The following is a 23,682-nucleotide window of genomic DNA, read 5'->3' on the forward strand; positions in this document are numbered from 1 at the left end:
AGGGCAGCGTTATTAGAATTCAATTCCAGTTCCAACTCAATCAGTTCCACTTGAAACCTGTAGAATGTGAAGCCCTCCAGGCCATTACACAGTCCTCTAATTCCAGTTATGATCCCCTGGCACTCCTTGCTGATCTGACTCTGCATTCTGAGAGACAAGGGCACTGCTGGAAATGGGAAGCTGGACATGGCAGCCACAGTCCCCGCCGCCTACATCATCCATGCCTGATATCCAAACCATACCAGGCTAAGTGGAACATCTGGAGACCCAAGCCAAGGAAGACAGTATTCTTATTCCCTAATGATCTCATCAAGGTAGTAAGAAAGACTATCTGAGCCACAATAGACAGAATTCCTACCATAACTATGAATGCTACAATTTTAACAGATCTAAAACCTATGACCTGTCTGAGATAGAAAAAAGAACTTGAATACTGTCCAGTTTCAGGGAGGTAAAAAACACTGATGCAGATTACTAAGATGGTAGAATCTTTTCCAGCTTTCTTCAGTGACACAAAAGAGTCTGCTTCTTTCCACGAAATCTGAACTCCCCTGGAGAGCGGTCTCATTTTCTCTGGAAAGTATTCTGGAACAACCAGTAAGATGAATCCACCACTGTGACCACCAGCACAATGAGGCTGTCTCCATAACTGCCTGAGAGTTATACTCCTGTGGCGAGGCTGCTGACCAGGCTGGCTACAGAGGTGGCTGAGACCCCATCCATAAGCAGTATCTTGCTCGTGCTCCTGAGTAACATCAATTACATAGGCAAATATCACAAGGAATGTGACTGAGAACACTCCAGACATAGAAATCACTGCAAAATACTACCATGGGGCTGGACCCTCATCAGTGGAACTGAGAAGCAGGTAAAGAAGAAAGTGCCGAAGAGAAAGGGCCTGCTCCACACATTAGACAGAGCTCTATGTCGGGTACTCAGAAAAAGAGCAGGCCCTTTAAACCTTGAATGAGAACACTCATGAGGAATGTGTTGGGGAAATGTCATGTAGAACACCTAACATTGGAGTTGTCAGTAGGCCCTACTCAATTCAAGGAGGACGACAGGAGCAGCATGGTATACTCTTGGTGGGGCAAAGCCCTGTAGCGAGCTGCCGCCTGCAGTCTGCAGCCCGCGCGCTTCCCCAGCATGGGTCCCTCCTGGGGCTCTGCCACCTTCCTCTCCTCTGGGTCCTGCTCTGTGCTCCTGCCGCGGTCCTGCCGGCGCCCGCCTAGAAGAGCTGCGGGATGACTGTGACACTGCAAAAGCGGCTGCGGGGCCTGAGGCAGCCCGCGGGGTCAGGTAGCCGATGCTGGAGCCAGGGAGGAGGCGAGAAGATGAGAGTAGCTGTAGGGGTCGCTGGTCGCAGCTGCGGGCAGCATCAGTGGTGGCTCTCACCTCAAGCTCCCAGTCGGCACCGGAAAGCCTTTTATTGAGTTTTGAAGAAAGAGCTGCCTACAATAAAAACCTTTTTTATTTTTATAAGAGACATTCAACAATCTAATATGTCCCCATGTCTTAATTTTGCTCATTTGTTCAATTATGTCAGTGTTTTCACTCATTGTCCAATCATCTTTAATTAAATTGTGGCATAGTATGCAGAACCTGGGGCTCATTCCCTCTTTCAGAAACTTTTCTTACTACATTTTACAAGTGCCTATGCCACTTATGCTCTTTTCCTAAGTAATTTGTTCTACTTTCCTGCCTCATTTCATGAGTCTGTTCTCTTTCTTTCTACCAAAGTCCCTGTTAGGTTCCCTGCCAGCCCTTGCTAGTCCTTGCTTTTTTTTATTTTTGTGTGTGCTACTAGCATGGCTTATTTAAAGTTTCCATTTCTTTTAAACTTTGACAATTTGAGCCCTTTCATCACAGGCTGGCTTTTTTCCCTCAAATCATATTTGTCCCCTTGTAAGACTGAAGAGGGAACTGAACAAATAGGATTACCAGAATGAAGGACAAGGAGAAAATTTGACAGTATACTCAGTAAGTCTTAGAAATCTATACTGGGAACTTAAGCTCTAGCAATTATCCACACAAACATAGCTCAAAAGGGGAAAATTCTTTGGAAAGATTGTAGTAGAGAGTATGCATGAAATTTTGTATGCACGTGTGTTTAAATCTGTCACAAGGTTAATAAGAATGTGTGAATAAAGTAGAATAATTGCGTGTGTGTATTCATTACTTAAAAGTATGGGTAAATGAAAATGAACTTCATACAGAAAAAGGGGTTACTATTAACCTTAGGAAATTGCTGCTTCCTGTTCTCTTATTCATTACAACTTAACCTGCTATCCCAAGGGAGTCTTTACAACTCAGTTAACTATTTTACCATTTGAGTTATTTCTGTAATGGCATTATACAAAAACAAACCCTCAGAGAGATTAGATTGTAGCAGTGTTATTTCATTGTTCTTGAGAAATAACGTTACTCTTAATACAAATAAAAGAATATATTTCTCCATCAGTCCATCCATCCCATATATTGAGACATCTTTGTTCTCAAAGTGTCTTTTCCACTTTTTTATTTCTTATATATCATCTAATAAATACAAGTAGTCTGCATTTTTAAATAAAGAAGCTAATACTCTTGTATTTTATAAAGTTGTGTATAAAGAATGAACCTGCTTTGGATTTTGTTTTTGTTAATTATTTTGACTTTTATTTACCCTAGGTTCTGCCCATTCTACAAGACAGTAGGGATGCTGTCCAACATGATTGCATTTTATGATATGGCCCGTAGAGCTGTTGAAACCACTGCCCAGAGTGACAATAAAATCACATGGGCCATTATCCGTGAGCACATGGGGGAGATCCTCTATAAACTTTCCTCCATGAAATTCAAGGTATATTTAGTTTCTACTGTAACTTTTTTTTAGTAGTAAATGTTTCTTTTTAATTTTCCAACTATTTGAGTCCCTAACCTGATTTGTGAAACTTAAACATTTACCATTTTCACACATGTTCATGTTATGTAAAATCAGAACAGGCTTCAAAGTTGTATTCAAATAGAAATTCTAGTGATAAAAGTTAGAGTACGTCACATCTAAAAAAAATGCTGATATGTTTTTCCTTTTGTCCTAACTACCAGGCAGTTTAGTGCTAAAATCATTGCTAAGCAGTAATTATCTTACCTCAACTGCCTATTATCATCTAACCCCCATGCTCATCTGAAATGACTTCTGCTGTTTACCACTTTAAAGTATAATATTTTTAACTTTTAAGTGGACTGTCATTCTTTTGGAAGTACACAAGACAAATGATAATTAAGTGAAATTATCAATAGAAACTTGAATGTGTAAGATTGTTTTTAAATATTTTCAGTTGAATTATATTATTTCTAAACCATAACATGCAAGTATATAGTTACTAATTACCTATTGAGAAATTGAGAATGATTCTAAGTATATGTGTGAGATTATATATATATACATATATAGTATATAGGTTGAAATTAAAGCTGTACGATAGATACTCACTGTTTGAAGAATTTAAAAAATATTCACATCCTTGAGTCCTGTTATTCTACTTCAAAGCATGTAACCAAAGGAAATAATCAGATTTTCATATGGATATATGTAAAAGGTTGTTTATTAACCTTCTTAAATGCCATCCAAGAGTGAACAGTACAATATGGCATGTACATTATGACAAGGATATCATGAAGGAATGAACATCTTTCTTTCAAAGAATATTCAAAGGCATGAAGAAATGGTTATGGTTTAATGAGTGAAAAAAATCAATTTGCAAAGAGAAATTCTATACGTAATTTGGTTCAAATTTATTTTTAAAAATTAAATGTAAGAGGATAAAAATATATATTTACTAGTAATAATGATTTCTGGTAATATGATTGAAGGTGATATCCTTATTTACATGCACATTGTGTCAAATTAACATCACAGTTATTTTTTAATTCATTAAATATTTTTCTGTAGCATTATTTTGTGGCTGGAGAGTAATATTCTCCTATTCTTAGGCACTTAGGACATTTCCAGTTGGTATGGACTGCTTTGTTCATGTAGTTGGTTTTGTGAATTTTCCAACTATCGATTCCCAGAAGTGGAATGATTGAGCCAGAGAGCTTATACATTTTAAAGTCTCTTTTATACATACTATTCAACTAAGTTACTTTCCATAAGGATTTTAATTGTGGTGTATTTTAAGATTATTTTAGAAATTTCACTTTCCTGTCACAATATGATACTATCAGACCCGAACAGTAAATTCTAGTTTGACTAAGTTAATTCCAACTGTCATAAACATGCAGTGAAATGCATCTAATATGTGATGCTGTATAATTTCCCAGTGTTTTGCACATTATTGCAGATAAAATTCATTGGTTGTTGAATACAGCAGGCAAAATACAAAATCAGAATTTCATCTTTCTGTTTGGTTGGAGTATTACTCCATTTATGCATTTTTACCCTTAAAGGAAAAAGGGAAATAAGGATAGTTTTCACTCCTGCCTGGGGTTTACCAGTGTGCCTCACTTAACCTAGCACTCAGAATATATTAAATATAAGTAACTTACTACTTGTTCTGAAAGTTATTTTCCAAAGGCAAATTGAATTCTCTACTGTCTTTTTATAGGATCCATTGAAAGATGGTGAGGCAAAGATCAAAGCAGACTATGCACAACTTCTTGAAGATATGCAGAATGCATTCCGTAGCCTTGAAGATTAGAACTGTGATTTCTTTCTTCCTTTTCCTCAGCAAGTTCTCATGTGTGTATATTTTCCTAGATCTCATCTCAGACCCTTTGCTTTTTTATTGTGCAGCTTTGAGATTCGTGCCTATATGTGTTATCATTTGTTTTCCGGTTTATTTGGTAGGTCTTATATAAAGCAAACATTCCTTTGTTCCAGTGTTTGAAGGCCTCCTTGATCCTTTCTCCAAAGTGGTGAATGTAGTAAATATGATATACTCTGGCTACACTACTGTAAACTTGTGTGTAGAGTCATGTCCCTCCTTGTCCTAGGTTTGCCCTTTCCTTATCGCCATTACATTGTAAACAGGACTACTGCATGTACTTTGCAACAGATTTGGAATGAAAGGCCAGATTTCTATACATTTTGCCAGGTACTTTATAAAGTGACTTGATATCTATCTACATGTCAAGGTTATTTGCAGTTTAGCATTTTACTAAGTAACTGCTTTGCAGGAAATGTTTGCTTTTTTAAAAAAGATGAATGATTAACGTTCCAATTATGCATTGCTTCCCCACTATATATCAGGAATATTTATGGGAAACTGTTGGGGACTATACTGTTTTTAAAAGTCTTTTGTGGGGACTCAGCACAATATATGAATCAGTACCCTCTAAAAAAGTAAAAAAAAAGGGGTCAGATGGTCAAATTTAGATTAATGTCATCTTATTAAACCTTATTTTGTTTCACTAGGAAAATTTCAGTATCAAGGAATAGTCTACCGCATTACTAGGAAATTCTCTTTTAAATTACATTTACAACAATCACTGAAAACTTAATCCACATCATACCCTTTTCCTTAAACATCTTAGAAGCTTAAGCTTCTAAGAATCATGTGGCAGCGTGATGGGCAATAAAATGTCACAAAGAAGATATTTATTAATGGTTAAAGGCTCTTTGCACCTTTAAGGACCAGCTGAGCTGTACTGATTCTTGGGGCCAGAGTGGCATTATGTTTTTACAAAATGACGTGTGTCACATGTTTGCATGTTTGTTCACTTATTGAATTTTTGAACAAGCAGTTTACCAATTGTAGACGTAATATTTTCTTTCATGTGGGTTTTGATTCACTGGCTCAAGAGTTCTCAGAATATCTGTAGCCATAGCAGCTTACCAGTTTCCATTTGGTTTAATAGGGATAAATTAATTTTTGTGTCTGCTGATGGCAGAATCTAGGTCATGTGAAGAAAGATTATTTCGTCCTATCTTTGAAGTATATATTTTAAAATAGTAGTTTCAGTGTTTGTACAATAAGGTACACTGCAGAACAGCTTTGAGAGCAACAGTTTCCCATTAACTTTTTCTGACCCATAGTGCTGGCATCATCGCTTCCTCTTTGGGAAGAGAAGGGTGTTGAACATATCTAACAATCTCAAATACCTAAATATAATAGCATAAATAAAGTATTTATTTTATGCTTCAGTATGTTATTATTTAAATTTTTAGGTAATGTATTTCTTTTGGTCTGTTAAGGAAAGATGCAGTCAGAGAATTCAGCTATAGGTTTTTTTAAATCCTTGCAGGTTGATGCTCTTACTGTGGACTACTATTCAGGAGAGAGGTTCTTCCATACAACTTTTTGTAACCTTTCAGAGCACTGGAAGATAAAAATTTTACAATGATCTCTTGAGATGTGAATTTAATGGTGCTGCTTAATCAGTTTGCTTTCAGTGTGGCCTTCTGCCCAGAGATCTTAAGACCAGTGGAAATTAAAAGGATTTAAAAACTTTCTATTTCTACCTTAAACTTACCAGCACACTAGGTAGTGATGAATGATATGACAAAGAAAGCTTGACCAAGTTTGTTTTTTTGTCGTTCCAAATTTGCAGTGTACACTCTTACTCTTTTTTAAGAATGTTGATATATGGGTGTGGAGATGCTAGAGAAACTATGCTCAGATATTCAGTAGAAGTGTTCCTTCAGCTATGTTAAGAATTTCATATTGGTCACTGATCATATTTCTTTAGTAAGAATGTGTTAAAATTACCACAGTCTTTTAAAAAGATGATGCAGTTCTATATTTATTGTGCTGTGCCTGGTCCTAAGTGGAGCCAGTTAAACAAGTTTCATATGTATTTTTCCAGTGTTAAGTGTCACACATTGTACCCTTTGGAAATTTCCTTCCATCCCAAGGAATGAATAGAAGAGACCATATATATTGCCTCCGTATCCTTGAGATTTCATTATCTTTATGTTAACAGTTGTGTATAATTGTTAAAATCTATGAAAGAATAAAAAGTGGATTTAAATTAACATTTGTGTGTGTTTTGGGGGGGCAAGATCTGCTAGAAAACATGCCACCTTATATTTTGACTTAATGTTTTCAGTATGACTTTTAAATTTTTTATTTCTCCCTTTCTTTATAAATTGTTACTTAAGATTATGAAATTGAATTGGAGCCCTCATTATAAGCTGTGAAAAGTCATATAATCATATATACTATGATTTGGAAATGTAGTACACAGAATCTCATACCATTCTGAATATTACTTTAAATTGAAGAAGTAAATGGTTTGTAAAAATACACTTGTAAATTAAAGATCAGTGGTACTCATTTCTATTTTTGGTAAATGAACTAAAGCCTTGAAATTCATGATTTTGCAATCCAGATTATTTAGGATTCAATGTAGCAACATGTTACTTAGGACACATTTTATTTTCTTACATGTATTTTTAATAATTTCCAAGTAAATAAAGAAGCAGTATGGAGTGAACAATTCATCATTACTATTGAATGCCAGGTTTATATAGAGAAATATTTAAAAATTTTGGGAAAGCTTATAGAATATTTGGGTAATTTTTAGTACATTTGTAATATTCCAATATCTTCAATTACTAATTTTAATGTATTGCTACAATATAAGAGCACAAAGAAGGGAACCAGCTTTCCCAAGTAGGGTGTGATGATGCCACTGAAGTTGTTCTAAGGGCTTCCTCTTAGTTTGAGTTCCCCAGGAAGTTGACTCTGAGACAAGTATTTGAGTACAGGCAGTTTATTTGGGAGGTGATCCTAAGAAACACCTGTAGAGGAGTAGAGAATTGAGACAGGATTGAAAGAAGTCAATAAAAGTGTTCATTGCCAAGCAAGTCAATACTTTGGACTACTGAGTACAATCCTGTTGTGGAGTTCTGTGGTGCAAGGGAGCTAGAGTACTTTCAACAGTTCTTGAGAGCTCCTGTCAATCATCCATTGAAGCCTGTTCCCACAAAGACAGGGAGAGTCGATCCCCACTACACACCTATAGGTAGATCAAATACTAGTGACCACAGAAAACCCTCTGCAAAGAGATTTAGGTGCAAGCACTTGGAAAGTCGGAGTGGTGTGCACTGCAATGGTAGTCATAGCCGGGGAGATTTACATGGGGCACTACTAGCAACTGCTTCAGGCTCCTTAAGAAGTCTGGGGTGGGAGGTGGGGGTAAGCATCATTCAACCAGTAACAGAAAAGCCGTCATTCTGCAGAATAAGGAAGCACCTTGTAAAAGGATCAGGACATTCTTCCAAGAGATTTTTCATTTTGTTTTTTTTTAAGAAAAGATTTTTTAAGAACAAATACATCAATTATAGTTATAAATGGGCAGATTTATAAATGAGATTTAATGATCCTGAAAGTAAAGCAGCTTCTCAGATTAATTTTAAAATTTATTCCAAACCCATCATTAATACAGGAGAGGAAATTGGAGTCCAGAGAGGTTAACTGATTTGCCCAGTGTCACACAGTTACCTAATTTTAGAACACAGGCCTCCAGATTTTTAGTGTCTCTTTGCACTAAATAGTACTGTATATCTTTTCCCCATGTATGTACTTAACATTCAGAACCAAGAAGCTGGGTTGAATAAATATGAGAGAAAGTAACCAGAAGAAAAGTAAGGAGAAAAGAGTGGCCAGACAAGGTTGTGGGCAGCGTGATGACACTTATTTTAAGAAGGAAAATGTGACTGAGAAACATCAGTTTGAGCTAGAGTTTAGGAAGGTAAGTCTAGAATAATCATTTTTACCATAATTATATAGAAATCTTCAAAGTGGAGAGGAAAATATGAATAATAAACATCTTACGAAGGATGTATATCCAGAATATATAAAGAACTACAAGTCGAAAAGAAAAAGAGCTCTTAATAGATAAATGAGTAAAGAATAGGCACAGAACAAAATGACCAATTAACATGAGAAAAGTGCTCAGCTTCTAGTTATCAGGGAAATGCAAATTAAAGTTACGATGTAACTTTTTTTTTTTTTTTTGGTAAGGTTGAGTATTTTTTTCAAAGCAGGTCTCCTCTCCCCCCAAACTGCACGCATATGGAGTAGCTCCAAGCTGCAACTTCTATTTTGGTAGCATCTAGGATCTACAGAAGATATTCTCAATTACTTGGAATTTCAAAATTGAGGTTCCCTAGCAACAATGCACCAGTGGCAAAATACTCCGTATAGTTTGTGGAGAAAAGCTCTTTAAAGTGGAAAGAATTTGTAGTCTGATAAAGATTACATTGGAATCAGTTCGTTTTTTCCTCTAGGAGGGCAGACATTTCTCCAAGTTTTGGTAAAAGTTATGGCTCAGATTTCAAAATGCAAACAGATGTTCCTAAAGCATCCGAAATGGGCCACTCCACTTTTATTCCCAGAGCCGTGGCGACTCAAGTTATTTTGTGTCCCAACCCTGTCAAGGGCAACAACTCATTATCCCCCCTTTGGTGTAAACTTTCAAGAGAAGTGAAACAGCACACTTTTGGCGTTTTCCCAAAGAGGCCGGCAGCGTGCGAGGTCCACGAATCGGGGTTGGATAGAATAAACCTTGAGGCCAACAGCGCTCAGAAATTTCCGAGCATTGGGCTCGTGAAGGTTTTACATGCCCCCATCTAGCTGGTCCCAGGAAAAAATTAGTGGTTGTTACAGTAAGAAGAAGACTGTTTCTTTTTGCAACCTGGGCCATCAAATGGCCTTGGTGCGTGGGGGTAGATGGTGGGTGCACCGGGCTCTCCGACCTCGGAGGCTCCAGCTCACCGCCACGCCAGAGGGATGCGCAGCAGCGGCCAGTGCTGCGACCTCCACCCTACCCCGTGGCGCCAGTCTTTGGAATCTGGCGTCGCTCCCATCTCGCCCGTCGAAGTGGGGGTCCTGTTACACTGGACCTCGCCTTCATACCCAGGCCCAACGGGGCTGGGGAAAGAACTTGGCAGAGCTCAGCCTCAAGATCTGCACCCCCGAGGAAGGAAAGCAGAGGAGAGGAGTTTCACCAGGTCTCTCCTCGGCTAGGGTCTCGGGAAACGCACGGTGCTTACCCAAGAACCCCGCCCTCTGTGAGAGGCGAGGCTGCGGGCCTGCCAGGACGGTTTGAGAATCAGGCCCGGCCAGCGAGACTCCAACCCTCACCCCTCCGGCCCCCGGTGCCACATCCCGCCGTCTCCCCGCGCCACTACTTCAGGCAGCCCACTCCGCCCGGCCTCTTCGCGAGTCAAACCACCCGCCACAGGGCTGCTCTCACTGCGCAGCGAGTCCCTCCGCTGCCTCCTCCCAGCCCCAAACGGCGGTGGCCACAAGGTGATAACATTTTATACCAACTGGAAGACAGAGAATACCAAATATTAGTGAAGATGTAGAGCAACCAGAACTGTCATTTTTCGATGGGAGTGTAAATTTGTACAACCACTTTGCAGAACTATTTTGGTAGTATCTACACAGCTGAATTAGAAAAACCTAAGGACGTAGGAATCTCATTTCTAGGTCTTTACACAACAGAAATGCATATATATATAATATATATGCATATATATATATTCGCCTAAAGACATGTACTAGAATGGTCACGGCAGCACTATTTGTAATAGCCCCAAACTGGGAACTACTTAATGGTAGTTTGAAGAATGGTTGAATAAATTGTGTGAAATACTATATAGAAATGAGAGTTAATATAACAAAACAAATGAATCTCAGAAACCTAATGTTTAGTTAAAGAAGCCAAACAATAGAACGCATATTGTATGATTCCATTTATATAGAATTTAAAATAAAACTAGGATATGATCTTTGAAGTCAGGTTAGCAGTTACATGTGCACATGGGGGACTTCTGGGGTGTTGGTAATGTTCTGATTTTTGGTGTGGGTCCTTACATGGGTGGGTTCATTTTGTAAAAAAATCACACATGATTCAAGCATTTTTCTGTATGTATGTCATAATTAATAATTTACCCCCCCCAAAAAAGAATACACTTAAGGATTTCTATTTATTTAAAGTAGTTTTGTATTAAAAATTCTGTAGTGATGGTTTTTAAATGGTTTAAATTTTACCTAATAAAATTACATTCTTGTTTGATTTTTAAACTTGGGCTTTTCTAGAAGAAGTGATAGATTTAAATTTTTCAATTCAAATTCAGGAACTCTTAGTTTTCTTTGCAACCAATCACTTTGTCAGACAACTGACCAAGATTTGGGACAGAGTGAAACTAACCAGACCACATAGTCACAGAATGTTGTTGGCTCATTAACAGGGCTTTAACCAGTCGCATAGAAATATATATTCATGTATCCATGAATACATATTACAATCCTCAAAGCAGCAGTGAATGACTGTTAAAAGAAGGTTTAACGTTTGAAATAATTATACATGTCTTAATTAGCTGTTTCCCAAACTTGTCTGAAAATAAGAAACATATGGGACTGTATGAATAATATAGGTTCCCGGGCCTGCACCAAACCAACTGAATTGGAATCTCTGTTCTAGGGGGAAGGGTACAGGAGTCAATTTAGCTAACATCCCAGGTAATTCTTACCATGGGACAAGTTGGAGGAAACAAGAATCTTTATTCAATGCTTAAATAGGAAAAGTAACACAGGAGACTTATATTTAAATAAGTATTCTCTGAGTGTTAACTAGTTTTACCACAACCTCAGTATTATAAGATTTTCCCAAACCATTTACCTTTTAAGAAATGTCCCTTGTTACTGATTTTAAACAGTGCTCTACTGAGTCACGTGTTATTCTGAGATTCAGAATGGTTTGGCAGTAGGACAAAGTTTTCCTAAATCATGAAATTCGAGCAGTAATAATTGTTACACATATGGATTTCAAACAGGATTCTGATATAGTGGTTTTCAGATATTTACTGAACAGATCAGCAGTTTCTCTTCTGCCCATTTCTTTATTGCAGGGTATTTCAAAAAGGAATCAAAATTCTGCGAAATATTTGAATTTGTCATATACAGGCTTAGCTTGTGAATATAATTATAAAAGAATATAATTTAGTTTCATTTTTAAAAAAGCATTTGTCCTAGGATTCAAAATTCTTTTTTCTTTAATCCATTTTGATAATTTTTTCAGTTTGCTTTTCAACTGTCTAAACAGCTCTTGAATTGTTACAACTTCCAAACAGCTAGTATATCTAGCATTTACTAGATTTCTTAAAATTGCACTAAGAGTTTTGGACACCTTTTATAAAAGCCAAAGCAACTTCAATCACATAAAACCATATTCATGGCCTTTATTTTTAATTGCATTTTTTTCATTTTCAATGCCTGTAGCACCTGGTATTCCTAGGTGGCCTCCCATCCAAGTACTAACCAGGCCTGATCCTGCTTAGCTTCCAAGATCAGACATGTTCAGGTTGGTATGGCCCTACACTGAACTACATTTTAAAGTCTGTAAAGACCTTTTGACACTTGTCCTAAAAAAAATTATTTAGGACAATATTTCCTAAAGCATGGATTCTTTATAAACATGCTGAGATGGAGGCTGGGGTAAAAATTATTCATTTGGATTCAACACTTGAGAGAGAAAGGAGGCGAAGTAGGGTTGCACATAGAAGAAATCGAAATACAAAGCAAGCCCGACAAAGCCTTGGCCATGGCCCCTCCCGTGGGGAAGTTCAGGAGCAAATATTGTTGCTCTGAATTGACAGGCATCAGGCTGAAATGGCCAGACCTTATTAACCCTGCTTCTCTTGGAATCCAGGTTCAGGCTGCCCTGTGAGAATGAGATCTCTGGTGAGATGGCATCTGCAGACCTGACCTAGAAGTAGCTGACAGATGGAGGTCGTCTGCTGACCACACTCCTGGCAGCAGGGCAACAAGTCTTTCCTTGAAGGGGAATCTGCACAGCACAGCTCTGTGTCCACAAGATGGTTTTTGGAGAGACAGATGAATAGTATACATTTTAATGCATAGAGGCAATCCCTGGCCTGTTAGGAACCCAGCCGCACAGCCGGAGATGAGCAAGCCACAAGTGAAGCTTCGTCTGTATTTGCATCCTCTCCCCAGGGCTAGCATCACCGCCTCAGCTCCACCTCAGATCATCAGGCATTCGATTCTCATAGAGGCACCGGTCCCTGGTGCCAAAAAGGTTGGGGACCACTACTCTAGAGCATGGATGTCATTACCTTGATATCCTCGTATATAATCACCAAGAGGGGGCGGGGCAGACACATACTGCTTGATCTTCCAAGCATTATCAGATGTGGCACCTCTTTACTGTTGGCTAAGGACAAGTTTCAGTACAAATGTGCTGCTGTGAGTTCTTAACTGCCAACACTCAGTCGGAGAATGGGTGAACTGGTCTGGTAAAGGGGCTATGGGCAAGTCACCAACAGAGTCAACTATAGGTAAAAAATTTTTTTATCATAACACCTAACCATTTACTTCAGTTGTATATTTTCACTCTAGAACATTTTTGATAGTAGCCATTAACATGTTTTAAAAAATAGATCCTAATATTTGAACTCTTTTTAAATTTAGCATCTGGGTTTAAAAATATTTTAAAAAGGTAAAATAAAAAAGGTTAAATTACTTTTTATAAAAGTCACTGAAAGTCTTCAATCTAAATAAAGCATATTGTTAGATGGTTAAGGGAAAAGGCTTTGAGCAAAATAGAAGTGAATTTAAAATCTGGCTCCAGTGTTCACTAGCTGTAGGATTGGTGATTGTTTACTAGTTTTTCTATGTGTCTCATCTGCTTCTTTATCTGGAAAAAAAGGGAAATAATAATAAAAGCAACCCTTTCTTAGAGATGTTGTGAGGTTTACAGAATACATGATTGAGTTCCATTTCCAGTTCTGGTAACAGGATGGGCCACAGAACTGGATCAACCTTATCACTAAAAATAACTAAAAATACTTTATAAAATCTTTTCTGAAAATCTGTAAGTCATCAGAGAGCTAATAAGGTACTAAGATTTATCAGGCCAATGTCTAAGGAACCCAGAAAAGTGAATGAAGTAATGAAGCTGCTTTTGCCCTGAATCTGGCCAAACCCTAAGGTTTAGTTTTCACAGCCCGGTGACAATGACAGAAGATCCGATGTAGAGAGTCTAATGGGAAACCACCTTCCTAGTGAGCCCACAAGACATGAGAAGGTGGGTTGAGGAGCACACACCTGAAAATTTGTAATTATAAGCCAACCATTATGCTGCTTCGCAGACCATGTTCACACTACCTAGGTGTTCCAGAGAAACTTCAACCTGCGAATTTAGTTTAAAGCCATCCTGGAAGTCCTTTTTCATAGAGGAATCCCAGCTAATAAATATAGAAGGTATGATAAAATAGTATATCACAGGTATGAAATCATGAATTTAGACTCGTGTTCTAAAATTAAAATTCAGTTTCTCAGTCACACTGCCGCTTTGCAAGGGATCTTCTAACCATGATATTTTGTCCCTGCTCTTAGATAAAGGGGAAACAGACTGTTGGAACAGAGCAATTGATGATATTTTAAGGATGAGATCATTGTTGGAGCGAAGTTCTTAGGAGATGATAAAAATGGTAATGAGAATAGCTATGTTTTAAAGCTCTATAAAGAAATACAAATATACATACATTTAATTAAACATATTATGTAACAGTAATTCAGGAATTCTTTTCCAAAAGAGCAAGCCTATCTTCTTGGCTTGCTCCTGTCATGTTTATGGAGCAAGTTATTTTAATGAAGTGTAATTTTAAAATCTTCAGTTTATAACACTTAAATCGATATTGCTTATACTTCAGCCAAATTTGCTGTAAAATCAAGGTTTACGTTTCCCCTTCTGCTCAATATACTGACTCAATAGCCTATGTTTCTGATTACAAAGTTTCTAGGGAATTTAATTTTCTCATGAAAATACATTTTGAGCACATGATATAGGAAAACAGTCTCCAACCTTGTTGGCACCAGGGACCGGTGCTCCTATGAGAATCAAATGCCTGATGATCTGAGATGGAGCTGAGGCGGTGATACTAGCTGCAAATATAGATGAAGCTTCGCTTGCTAGCCCGCCGCTCCTGCTGTGCGGCCTGGTTCCTAATTGGCCACGGACCTGGTTCCTAACAGTCCATGACCCGGGGGTTGGGGACCCTTGCTCTAGAGCTCCTGGTGGGATCAGGCTGAGGACAAATTTCAGCCGAACTCACATCAATATCTGCTTCGCCTCTCCTTTCCTGCTGCCCTCACACCCACGTTAAGTCTCACCTGAGCAGCACTCCCTTAGTAAGCCACTTTCACAGGAATCTCTTTCTCAGGCTCAACTTCTAGGGAACTGAACTTAACACATTACCTTCCATTTCCTCCGTCTGTACCATTTTCTCTTCCATGGAAACTAAGTAGAAATAACCACTATGATTTTTCCAGCCAGGTTGAATATGGTCAGACAAGCATCTTGTTCTGAGAAGTTTTCACCAAAATACGGTCTTCAAATTGCAGTTAATTTTCAGAGAATTGAGAATTTATGTCCATATCTTTTTCTTCCATGTCTTTCTTCTGTTTTAGGATCTGAATCGCATGTAGGTGCTGTTTTCCAGGGTTGTACTTTGTTTTAAATGCACCTTTGCGCGATCCGACTCAAGATATTCACTGATATTAGTATTTGCTTCTCTGTTTCCAACAAACATGGCTACCCAAAAAATACTACAGAGTTTACAATTTATATATATTTAGCATTAGGTTCTAATCACAATAAGGACAATTTTTATTCTTATCTTAGAAAGCAGAATTAAAGCACTTACCCATGAATTACAACTGCTAAACTGTAAGTGATCTCACTAGAGATTTTTAAAAATAATAGTCCTGCAGCCTGTTAGTTTCAATAAAATAGATACGCGGTTTCTAAATATGTCTAATTTCCAGGAACAGTAGTATATAAAAGAAAACATTGTCTCAACATGTTTGATGATCTCCAAATTTAATTACACTATCAATAGTCTGTTAGAAAACATTGATTTCTATCTTTGTAAAAGTCAAGCATTTGTACTTAAAATGGCAATGATAAAATTGTGATGTTAACAGTTATCATTAAAGCAAAGAGATAGCAGAGGGGTGTGAGAGATGGCAGGTCAAATTTGGGTGTGTTTATTTATATAATACCACTGATTATAGTGTACATTATATAATACATGGCATCCCATTTCAGAAATTGACTCAAGGTAGATTTAAATAATTCACAGCTTAATGAAATGAAATCTAGAAACCCAATACCTTTAGCAAATGATGTAGGAACTCTCTCAGCTTACACTTCTCTCTTTTTACTCCAGCGCTAGCTTCTTCACATGTATCCTTAGCTTTTATGAGTGTCTGAAGTTGTTTTCTTCACTGGATCTCATCCTACTCTCCCAGAAAATGTTACCACTTTCTTTATCTTAGATCTCTTTTTCTCTATTCAACTCTGACCATTCTATGTTTGCATCTATGCAACTGCAGAAAAACACACATCTGTGCAGACTGGTTTCACTTTATTTTTTGACAGGTTATAATAGTTTTTAATTATTTGAAATAAGGAAAATTACAAAAATAGTACAAAGTCTTCCCATATACCCTTTACTCAAATTCCCCATTTATTAACATTTCCATGTTTGTTTTATTTATTTTATTATCATCTCTCTCTGGACATATTTTTCTCTGAATCATTTGAGATGATTAAACCTAACTACATCAGTTAAACCTAAATAAACATACATCTGTATATTTCCTAAAACAAGGACATTCTCATAGCTAACCACAGCAAAATTATCAAAAACAATATAATCAACATTGAATGCATTCTATAATCTAATCTGTAAACTTTGCTCAGTGTTCCAGTTGTCCCAATAATGTTCTTTAGAGCAAAATATATATTTATATATTTAGAGCAATATATATATATATATATATATTTTTTTTTTCTGGTTCAGGATCTAATCCAATATTGCACATTGCATTTAGCTGCCATATGTCTTTCATCTCCTTTAATATGGAACAAAAATTCTTTAATCTTTTATGGTTTTCATGAACTTGATTTTTTTTAAAGAATTCAAGTCAATTATTTTGTAGGATGCCCCAATACAAATTTGTCTGATGTTTCCTCATTATTAGATTCATAGTATGCATTTTTGGGACTATATGTAGTTTTGCATTTTGCTTTTGTAATTTAATAACCTATTTTGTAGATTTTTTCTATATCAATTCAAAGAGATTCTTTTTTTTGTTTTTTCTTTTTTTGGGGGGGGTGCATTGTTTCTTCAAGTATTCTTTCTGTCCCTTTCTCTCTCTCTCCTCTCTTTCTGGGAATTCCATTATGTATATGTTGGTACACTTGATAATGTTCCACAGATCTCTCAGATCCAGTTGATTTTTTTTTCTTGCTTTTTAAAAATTTCTGATCCTTAGACTTGATTATCTCAACTGAACTATCTTTAAGTTTACCTGCTCAAATCTGCTATTGAACCCCTCTAGAGAATTTTTAATTTCAGTTATTTCCCTTTTCAACCCCAGAATTCCTTTTATAATCTCTTTATTGATAGTCTGTGTTTGGCGAGACGTTGTTTGCATGGGTCCCATTTTTGTATATAATTTCCTTTAGCTCTTTGAGTATATATTAGTTTATTTAAAGTTTTATCTGTTCAATGTCTGGGCTTCATTAGGAACAGTTTTTATTAATTTTTCCTTGAGTATGGGCCATATTTTCTTATTTCTTTCGAGTCTTGTAATTTTTGTTGAAAACAAAACATTTTGAATATTTTGATGTAGTAACTCAGGAAATCAGATTGTCCTCTCTGGGGTTTGTTATAGCTGCTTTTTCTGGTATTTGTTGGTTGTTTGTTTGATGACTTTTATGAACTATTTTTTTGTGTGTGGTAAAACATACATAATATAAAATTTATCGTTTTATTCATTTTAAAGTACCGTTCGGTGGCATTAAGTACACTCATATTGCTGTGCAATCATCCCCCATCTACCCTGAGAACTTTTTCATCTTTCCAAACTGATATTCTGTATCCATTAAACAATAGTTCCTCATTCTGTGCCTCCACCCCCGAAACTATGATTCTACTCTCTGTTCTCAATGGATTTAACTACTCTTGGTACCTAGTAAGTTAACTTTGTAAATTTTGAACTCTTGTCATGTGTGGCCACAGAAATCTGTTCTGTTAGATTAGTGATCAGCTAATGATTTGACAGAGATTTCCTTAAACTCTTGAACCAAAAAAAAAAAAAAAGGAAGAAAGAATAAAAGACCTCCTCGTCTTCGCAGATGGGCTGTGTGTATGTGCTTTGTCATGCCTTCAACACTCAGGCAGGCTTTAACTTCTCCTTAGCTTTCCCTCCTGTTTACGCAGAGCCTGACTATCAGCCAGAGGTGAGAGTTTAGGGCCTTTTTAGGTCTTTTCGGTGCATGCTCTCAACTCAGGGTATGTGGATGGTTTTGTAGATTCTCAGAAATTTGTGGGAGCTTTTCAAAGCCTTTATTCCCGAAAACATTTCATTCTCTAGCCTTTCTTCCCAAGCTTTTCAGATTGTCTCTTATTTGCCTCAACTCTTTTCTCTTGCCTGAAGTGTCGTCAGTGGCTAAGACATATGCCTTTAAATGTTTTCAACAAATGTCCCCCTCACCCTAGAGATGGCTGTCTTATCCCTGGGAGAGTTCTGAGTTAGGTAAAATAAAGGCAAATCTTTGTGCCGGTCCTTCAGGGAGCCACCAGACAGGTCAAAGCAAACAACCACAATTTTTTGAGAGTAAGTTCTGTACTGCTTCCTCCAATACTAGTGCTGGGAATTCCCAGCACTGGAGTGGAAGATGTTACCAGGGTAAATTAAAATATTATAAAGCTCTTTTACTGAGACTCAGCTGGTTTTTTTTTTCTTAATTAAGTTTTCCTTTGATTGTTAAATGTTTGATTGAATTCCAGAGTTCTGAATATGTTGTTCTGACAGTTTTTTGCCTTCTTATTTATTGTTTTTATGGAGGTAAAGACTCAGAGTTCTCTGCTATTTTTGTTGATCTCATCCTTTGTTCTTTTTTTCTTTAAATACAGCATAGAATTCCAATGGATGAATGTACATAGTTTATTCAGCCAGGCCTTCACTGAAGAACATTTGTTTCCAATTTTTGCTAATGCAAGGAATTCTCCAATGAATAACTTTGAACGTTATTTTGTATGTGTGCAATTAAATCTATAGGAAATAGCCCAGAAATGGAATTACTGCAAGAGTACATGCATTTTGTAGTTTTTATAGTTATTGCCAAAGTGCTATGCCACTTTACACTCCCACCATGAGAGTTTCTGTCTCCTTAACAGTCTTATCAATGGAATGTATTATCCAACTTCTCTGTTTTTGTCAATTCAGTAGGTGAAAAATGGTATTTCAGTGTGGTTTTAATTTCTATTTTTTTATTCAAAGCGAAATTGAACATCTTTTTATATTTCTTTAAAGAGACATTTGTATTTTATTTTCTGCGAACCCTCTGACATACACTTTACTGATTTTTTACTTGATTGTGGCTTTTCCATATCGATTTCTAAGAGCTCTTTTTATATTAGTGTTCTCTCACTTTAAATACATGACTGTGAATCTCAGTTAGGCACTGGTGTGGCCCAGCAATCCTATTGTTTCCCTAATACATTAGTCCATTCTTTTTCCTACCATTCCAAGTAAGTATTTCATAATTTCTCCTTTCTCCTCACACTTCCAACAACTTGTCCTCCATGTTCACTTTCACCCTGTGTTCTATTTCACTGAGAAATATCAATGCCCTTCAGCCAATGACTATCAGAAACACACCTGTAGTTGAACAATGGTGAGTTTATCAACTTGCTGAAATGACGGTGAAAGCACAACATGAAGAACCATGTGGACATCTCAGTAAATGGGTGATCGAAAAGATTTCTATAGGATTTGGGTTTGTGTTAGGTGATTTGGGGGAGCAGATTTAAGAAGTGGGGACTTTCTCTGGATTATATGTTGTCAAAAGCTGCAGTAAATTCTATGATCAAATGCGTTAATACATCTTACTCAGACGATGGGAGGAACAAAGTGAAGCTAAAACTGTGGAAATAAGCAGAAGTCACTCATATTAGCCAGTATTGGGGGATATTTGGTCACTTCTATGGTTTGGACTATATCCACATTTTTGTCTCTGTTTAGACATAATTATGGAGTGGCCTTGTTATTGTCTTGCTCTATTATGATCTTAGAGTGGCTTTTATTTTTTAATATTGGTATTATGTGAAATTTTTTATCTTCAACAGAACACCTTGGCCTGGCCTTGGTGAGTGCCTGGCCATCTCCTGGCTGTCAGGGGCTGCTTTGAAGCCATCAGAGAGAACTACCACAAAATCGCCTCGCCACATCTATGCTCTTATCTACACTTGTGCCCACATATTCTTTCTTGATACTAAGAAAATATCCTACCCAAGGCCAGCCCATCCACTTTCATACTAGATCCTACCCCTTTTCTTATTCAAGGTCTTCACTCCAGTCATTCTCCGTATCTCTCTTACATCATTTTTTTTTACCTCTGTTGGAGCATTCCTATGAGTGTTCAAACATGCTGTTATTGTTCCCATCTTAAAAAACAAAATTTTAAAATAAAGCAAAACAGCAAAACAACTTTTGACTTTAAATCTCCCCTCTAGCTACTGTCCTATTTCACAGCCTCATTTAGAGCACAACTCTTTCCACTAGTTGTTTATACATGCTGCCTTATACGTCTTTCCCTTTTCTCTTGAATCTGCTCTCTACTGAAATTGTTCTTGTCAAAGTCACTAACAACCTCCAGATTGCTAAGTACAGAGTAACACAGAACTCTTCTCAGTTCTTGACTTACTTGGTCTGTTAGCAATATTTAACGTCTTTGATTTTTCCAACCTCCCTGAAATTCTTTATTTCGCTTCAGAGTGAAGTTCTCTCTCTCACTGACCATTTCTTCTCAGAGTCTTTGCTGTTTCCTCTTCATCTCCTCAACTTCTAAACTTTGGAATATTCCAGGAACAAGTCATTGGATGTTTTTACTATGTACATTTACTCACCTGATGTTGTTACCCAATTTCATAGCTTTCAAAACCATTGATTTTCTGATAATTCCCAAGTTTATAGCCTCTGAACTTAAGGCTTATGTATACACAACCTCTTACTCTATATTTCCACTTGGATGTCTAATTAGCATCTCAAACTGAACATATTTAAAACCAAACTCATAGCGCCCCAAACTGTTCTTTTAGGCTTTTTTATCTCAGTAAATAGCTGCTTCATCCTTTTAGTTGTACAGGCAAATAGCTTTAGAGTTATCCCTAACTTTTCTCTCTCATACTATACAACCAGTCCATCAGAAAATCATTTTAATTCTTCCTTCAAAATACTGTATATGCAGAACCTGCTATTCTCACCACTGCTATGATTACCACATTTGGTCCAAATCATCGTGTCTCATATGAGTTATTACAGTAGCCTTCTACTGGTCTCTCTGATTACTGCCCCTTTATCAGTCCTGTCCCTAACATTTGTGGAGCTTGAGGCAAGAATACAAATGGATGCCTATATTCGCATACATTTTTTTAAAATTATAAATAAAAAACTTAAGTATCTTCTAATTTCTTATCTTGACAAATATATCTCTACAAAGACCTGAAACACCAGTATGAATTTGGAATTCTCGGGCTTCTAAGGGTTCTGCATCAGGAAGTAAGTAATGTGGAGATAACTGTTTTCTGGCCACCAGCCTTCAACCTGCTCTTTTTCTATTCTCAGCTCTGGCTCCATTCCCCACTGCAAGGAGCATTTTGTTCATGCATACGGACACCCCAGTCTGCGTGTCCAAGATACACCTATACTCATTACAAACAGCTACCATTGGTAATTCTACAGGCCTAGGGTGTGCATGCAGGTGATGTTATCCACTCTAGAAAGAACAGACCCATGGAGGAAGGCTTTCAAGTTCCTGTAAGTGGACTAGGGGCAGTTTGAGCAAGGAATTCCAGGTCCCTAGCTATTTGTAGTATGATCTGGAAAGGGAGATTGTGGCCAGAGGAGGCTCGGAGTAGAGCCATTAAAAATAATTCGAGGCAGGGAATTCCTCTGTCTTGAACCCCCTTATCTCAGATATCCCTTTCTTATCTGGATGTCAGGTCAGACTCCCCTTTACAGTCTGTAAGGGGAAAAGACAGAAGCAAGGAGACCATTCAGGAAGATATAGTAGCCAGAGTGGTCCTTTTATAAGTAAAGTCATGTCGCTCTTATTTTCTAAAACCTCTACTGGCTTCCATTTCACGCAGAGGAAAACCCAGAGACTTTACAATACTGAGAATGCTCTCTGAGATCTGACTTGTCCTCAACCACTTTGCCTGACTGATCTAATTTACTCTACTCTTCCCCTTGCTTACTTGGCTCTGTCCACACTGGCCTCCCTTGTTGCTCCTCAAACAGACCAGGCGCCCTCCCACCCCAGAGACCTTTGAACTCACTCATTCCTCTGTCTTGAACCCCCTTATCTCAGATATCCCTGTAGTGTCTTTCTTCATACATTTTTTTCAAACATCATCTTCTCAGTGAAGCTCTCCGTGACCTCCTTATTCAAAATCTTTCTGTCCCTTCCTTGTTTTGTTTGTCTCCACAGGTATTACCACCATCTGACATAGGTATAATTTTACCTATCATCTGTCTCCCTATTTTAGAATATAGGCTCCATAAGGATTAGGATTTTTATCTATTTTATTTACGGACCCCCAGCTCTCAGAACAGCTCCTGGCCCATACAAGGGGCTCAATATATATCTTTGAATTAATGATTAAAAACCATTTAAAATCTTTTTTTCAATATAGTGGTGTATAGAGGCCAAAAGTAAAATGTGTCACAGCTCATTAATATAGTACCAACTTTGTGCATGATAAAACAGAAATAAATTAGCATACATTCAAGCTTAACTCTATATAACAATCTTGGTCTCATATTTTCTATGGATGCCTATCTCCATTTTCATATTTTAAGTCTAGAAAATTTGTTTATTTATTTATTTCCCCCTCTTTGATTCCCGCCCCCAACACACACACACTTCTACCCCTGACCTATGGATGTCGCTGCTTTCCCCTTAAGAACTAGATCTCTACAAAAGAAGTGGTCTCCTCCCACGTAGCGAAAATTTGAGCACACAGGGGGTGGGGGGGGTGGGGGAGGTGGGGGAAATTGGATATAGTCCCTGGGCCCACCTGGGGAGCAAGCCCAGGACCTTCTGCATGTAAAGCAGACATGCCAACTGCTACACTATGGAGTCATCCCAAGTTTAGGAAATTTAAATGATTAATTCTGGCAAAACCAAATATAGTGCCTAACAGATAGCACCATAACTTACTTAATACTATTCCCATTTTATTTATTTATTTGGATATTTACTTTCTAATATTTCACAAGTATAAGAAAGGCTGCAGAGAATGTTTTGGTGAGTAAAGGATTATTTCTTTTGTAGAATAGATTCCCAGAAAAGGACTTATTAAGTACCAATTTATACTATCACTCAGGTATAAAAATGGTTTCTCATTTTAAATATACATTTCTATGATTAGCATATGCTGACATAGGTATAATTTTACCTATCATCTGTCTCCCTATTTTAGAATATAGGCTCCATAAGGATTAGGATTTTTATCTATTTTATTTACGGACCCCCAGCTCTCAGAACAGCTCCTGGCCCATACAAGGGGCTCAATATATATCTTTGAATTAATGATTAAAAACCATTTAAAATCTTTTTTTCAATATAGTGGTGTATAGAGGCCAAAAG

At 37.3% G+C, this 23,682-nt stretch overlaps 1 protein-coding gene across 8 annotated transcripts in view; it reads left to right on the forward strand.

Annotated features, from left to right (window-relative positions):
- Window positions 1–6,955, forward strand: part of ATP6V1A (ATPase H+ transporting V1 subunit A) — a 52,361-nt gene extending 45,406 nt beyond the window's left edge. For all 8 annotated transcript variants that reach the window (XM_039843041.1, XM_039843035.1, XM_039843039.1 and 5 more), the window contains 2 exons: window positions 2,668–2,839; window positions 4,587–6,955. In XM_039843041.1, the coding sequence (XP_039698975.1) occupies window positions 2,668–2,839; window positions 4,587–4,679 (265 nt within the window). In that variant the 3' untranslated portion in view covers window positions 4,680–6,955. The remainder of the gene's footprint in view (window positions 1–2,667; window positions 2,840–4,586) is intronic.
- The last annotated feature ends 16,727 nt before the right edge of the window (window positions 6,956–23,682 follow it).

The sequence above is a fragment of the Pteropus medius genome, unplaced genomic scaffold, assembly GCF_902729225.1.
Source record: "Pteropus medius unplaced genomic scaffold, Ma_sr-lr_union100, whole genome shotgun sequence".
NCBI classification, from domain to species: Eukaryota; Metazoa; Chordata; class Mammalia; order Chiroptera; family Pteropodidae; genus Pteropus; species Pteropus medius.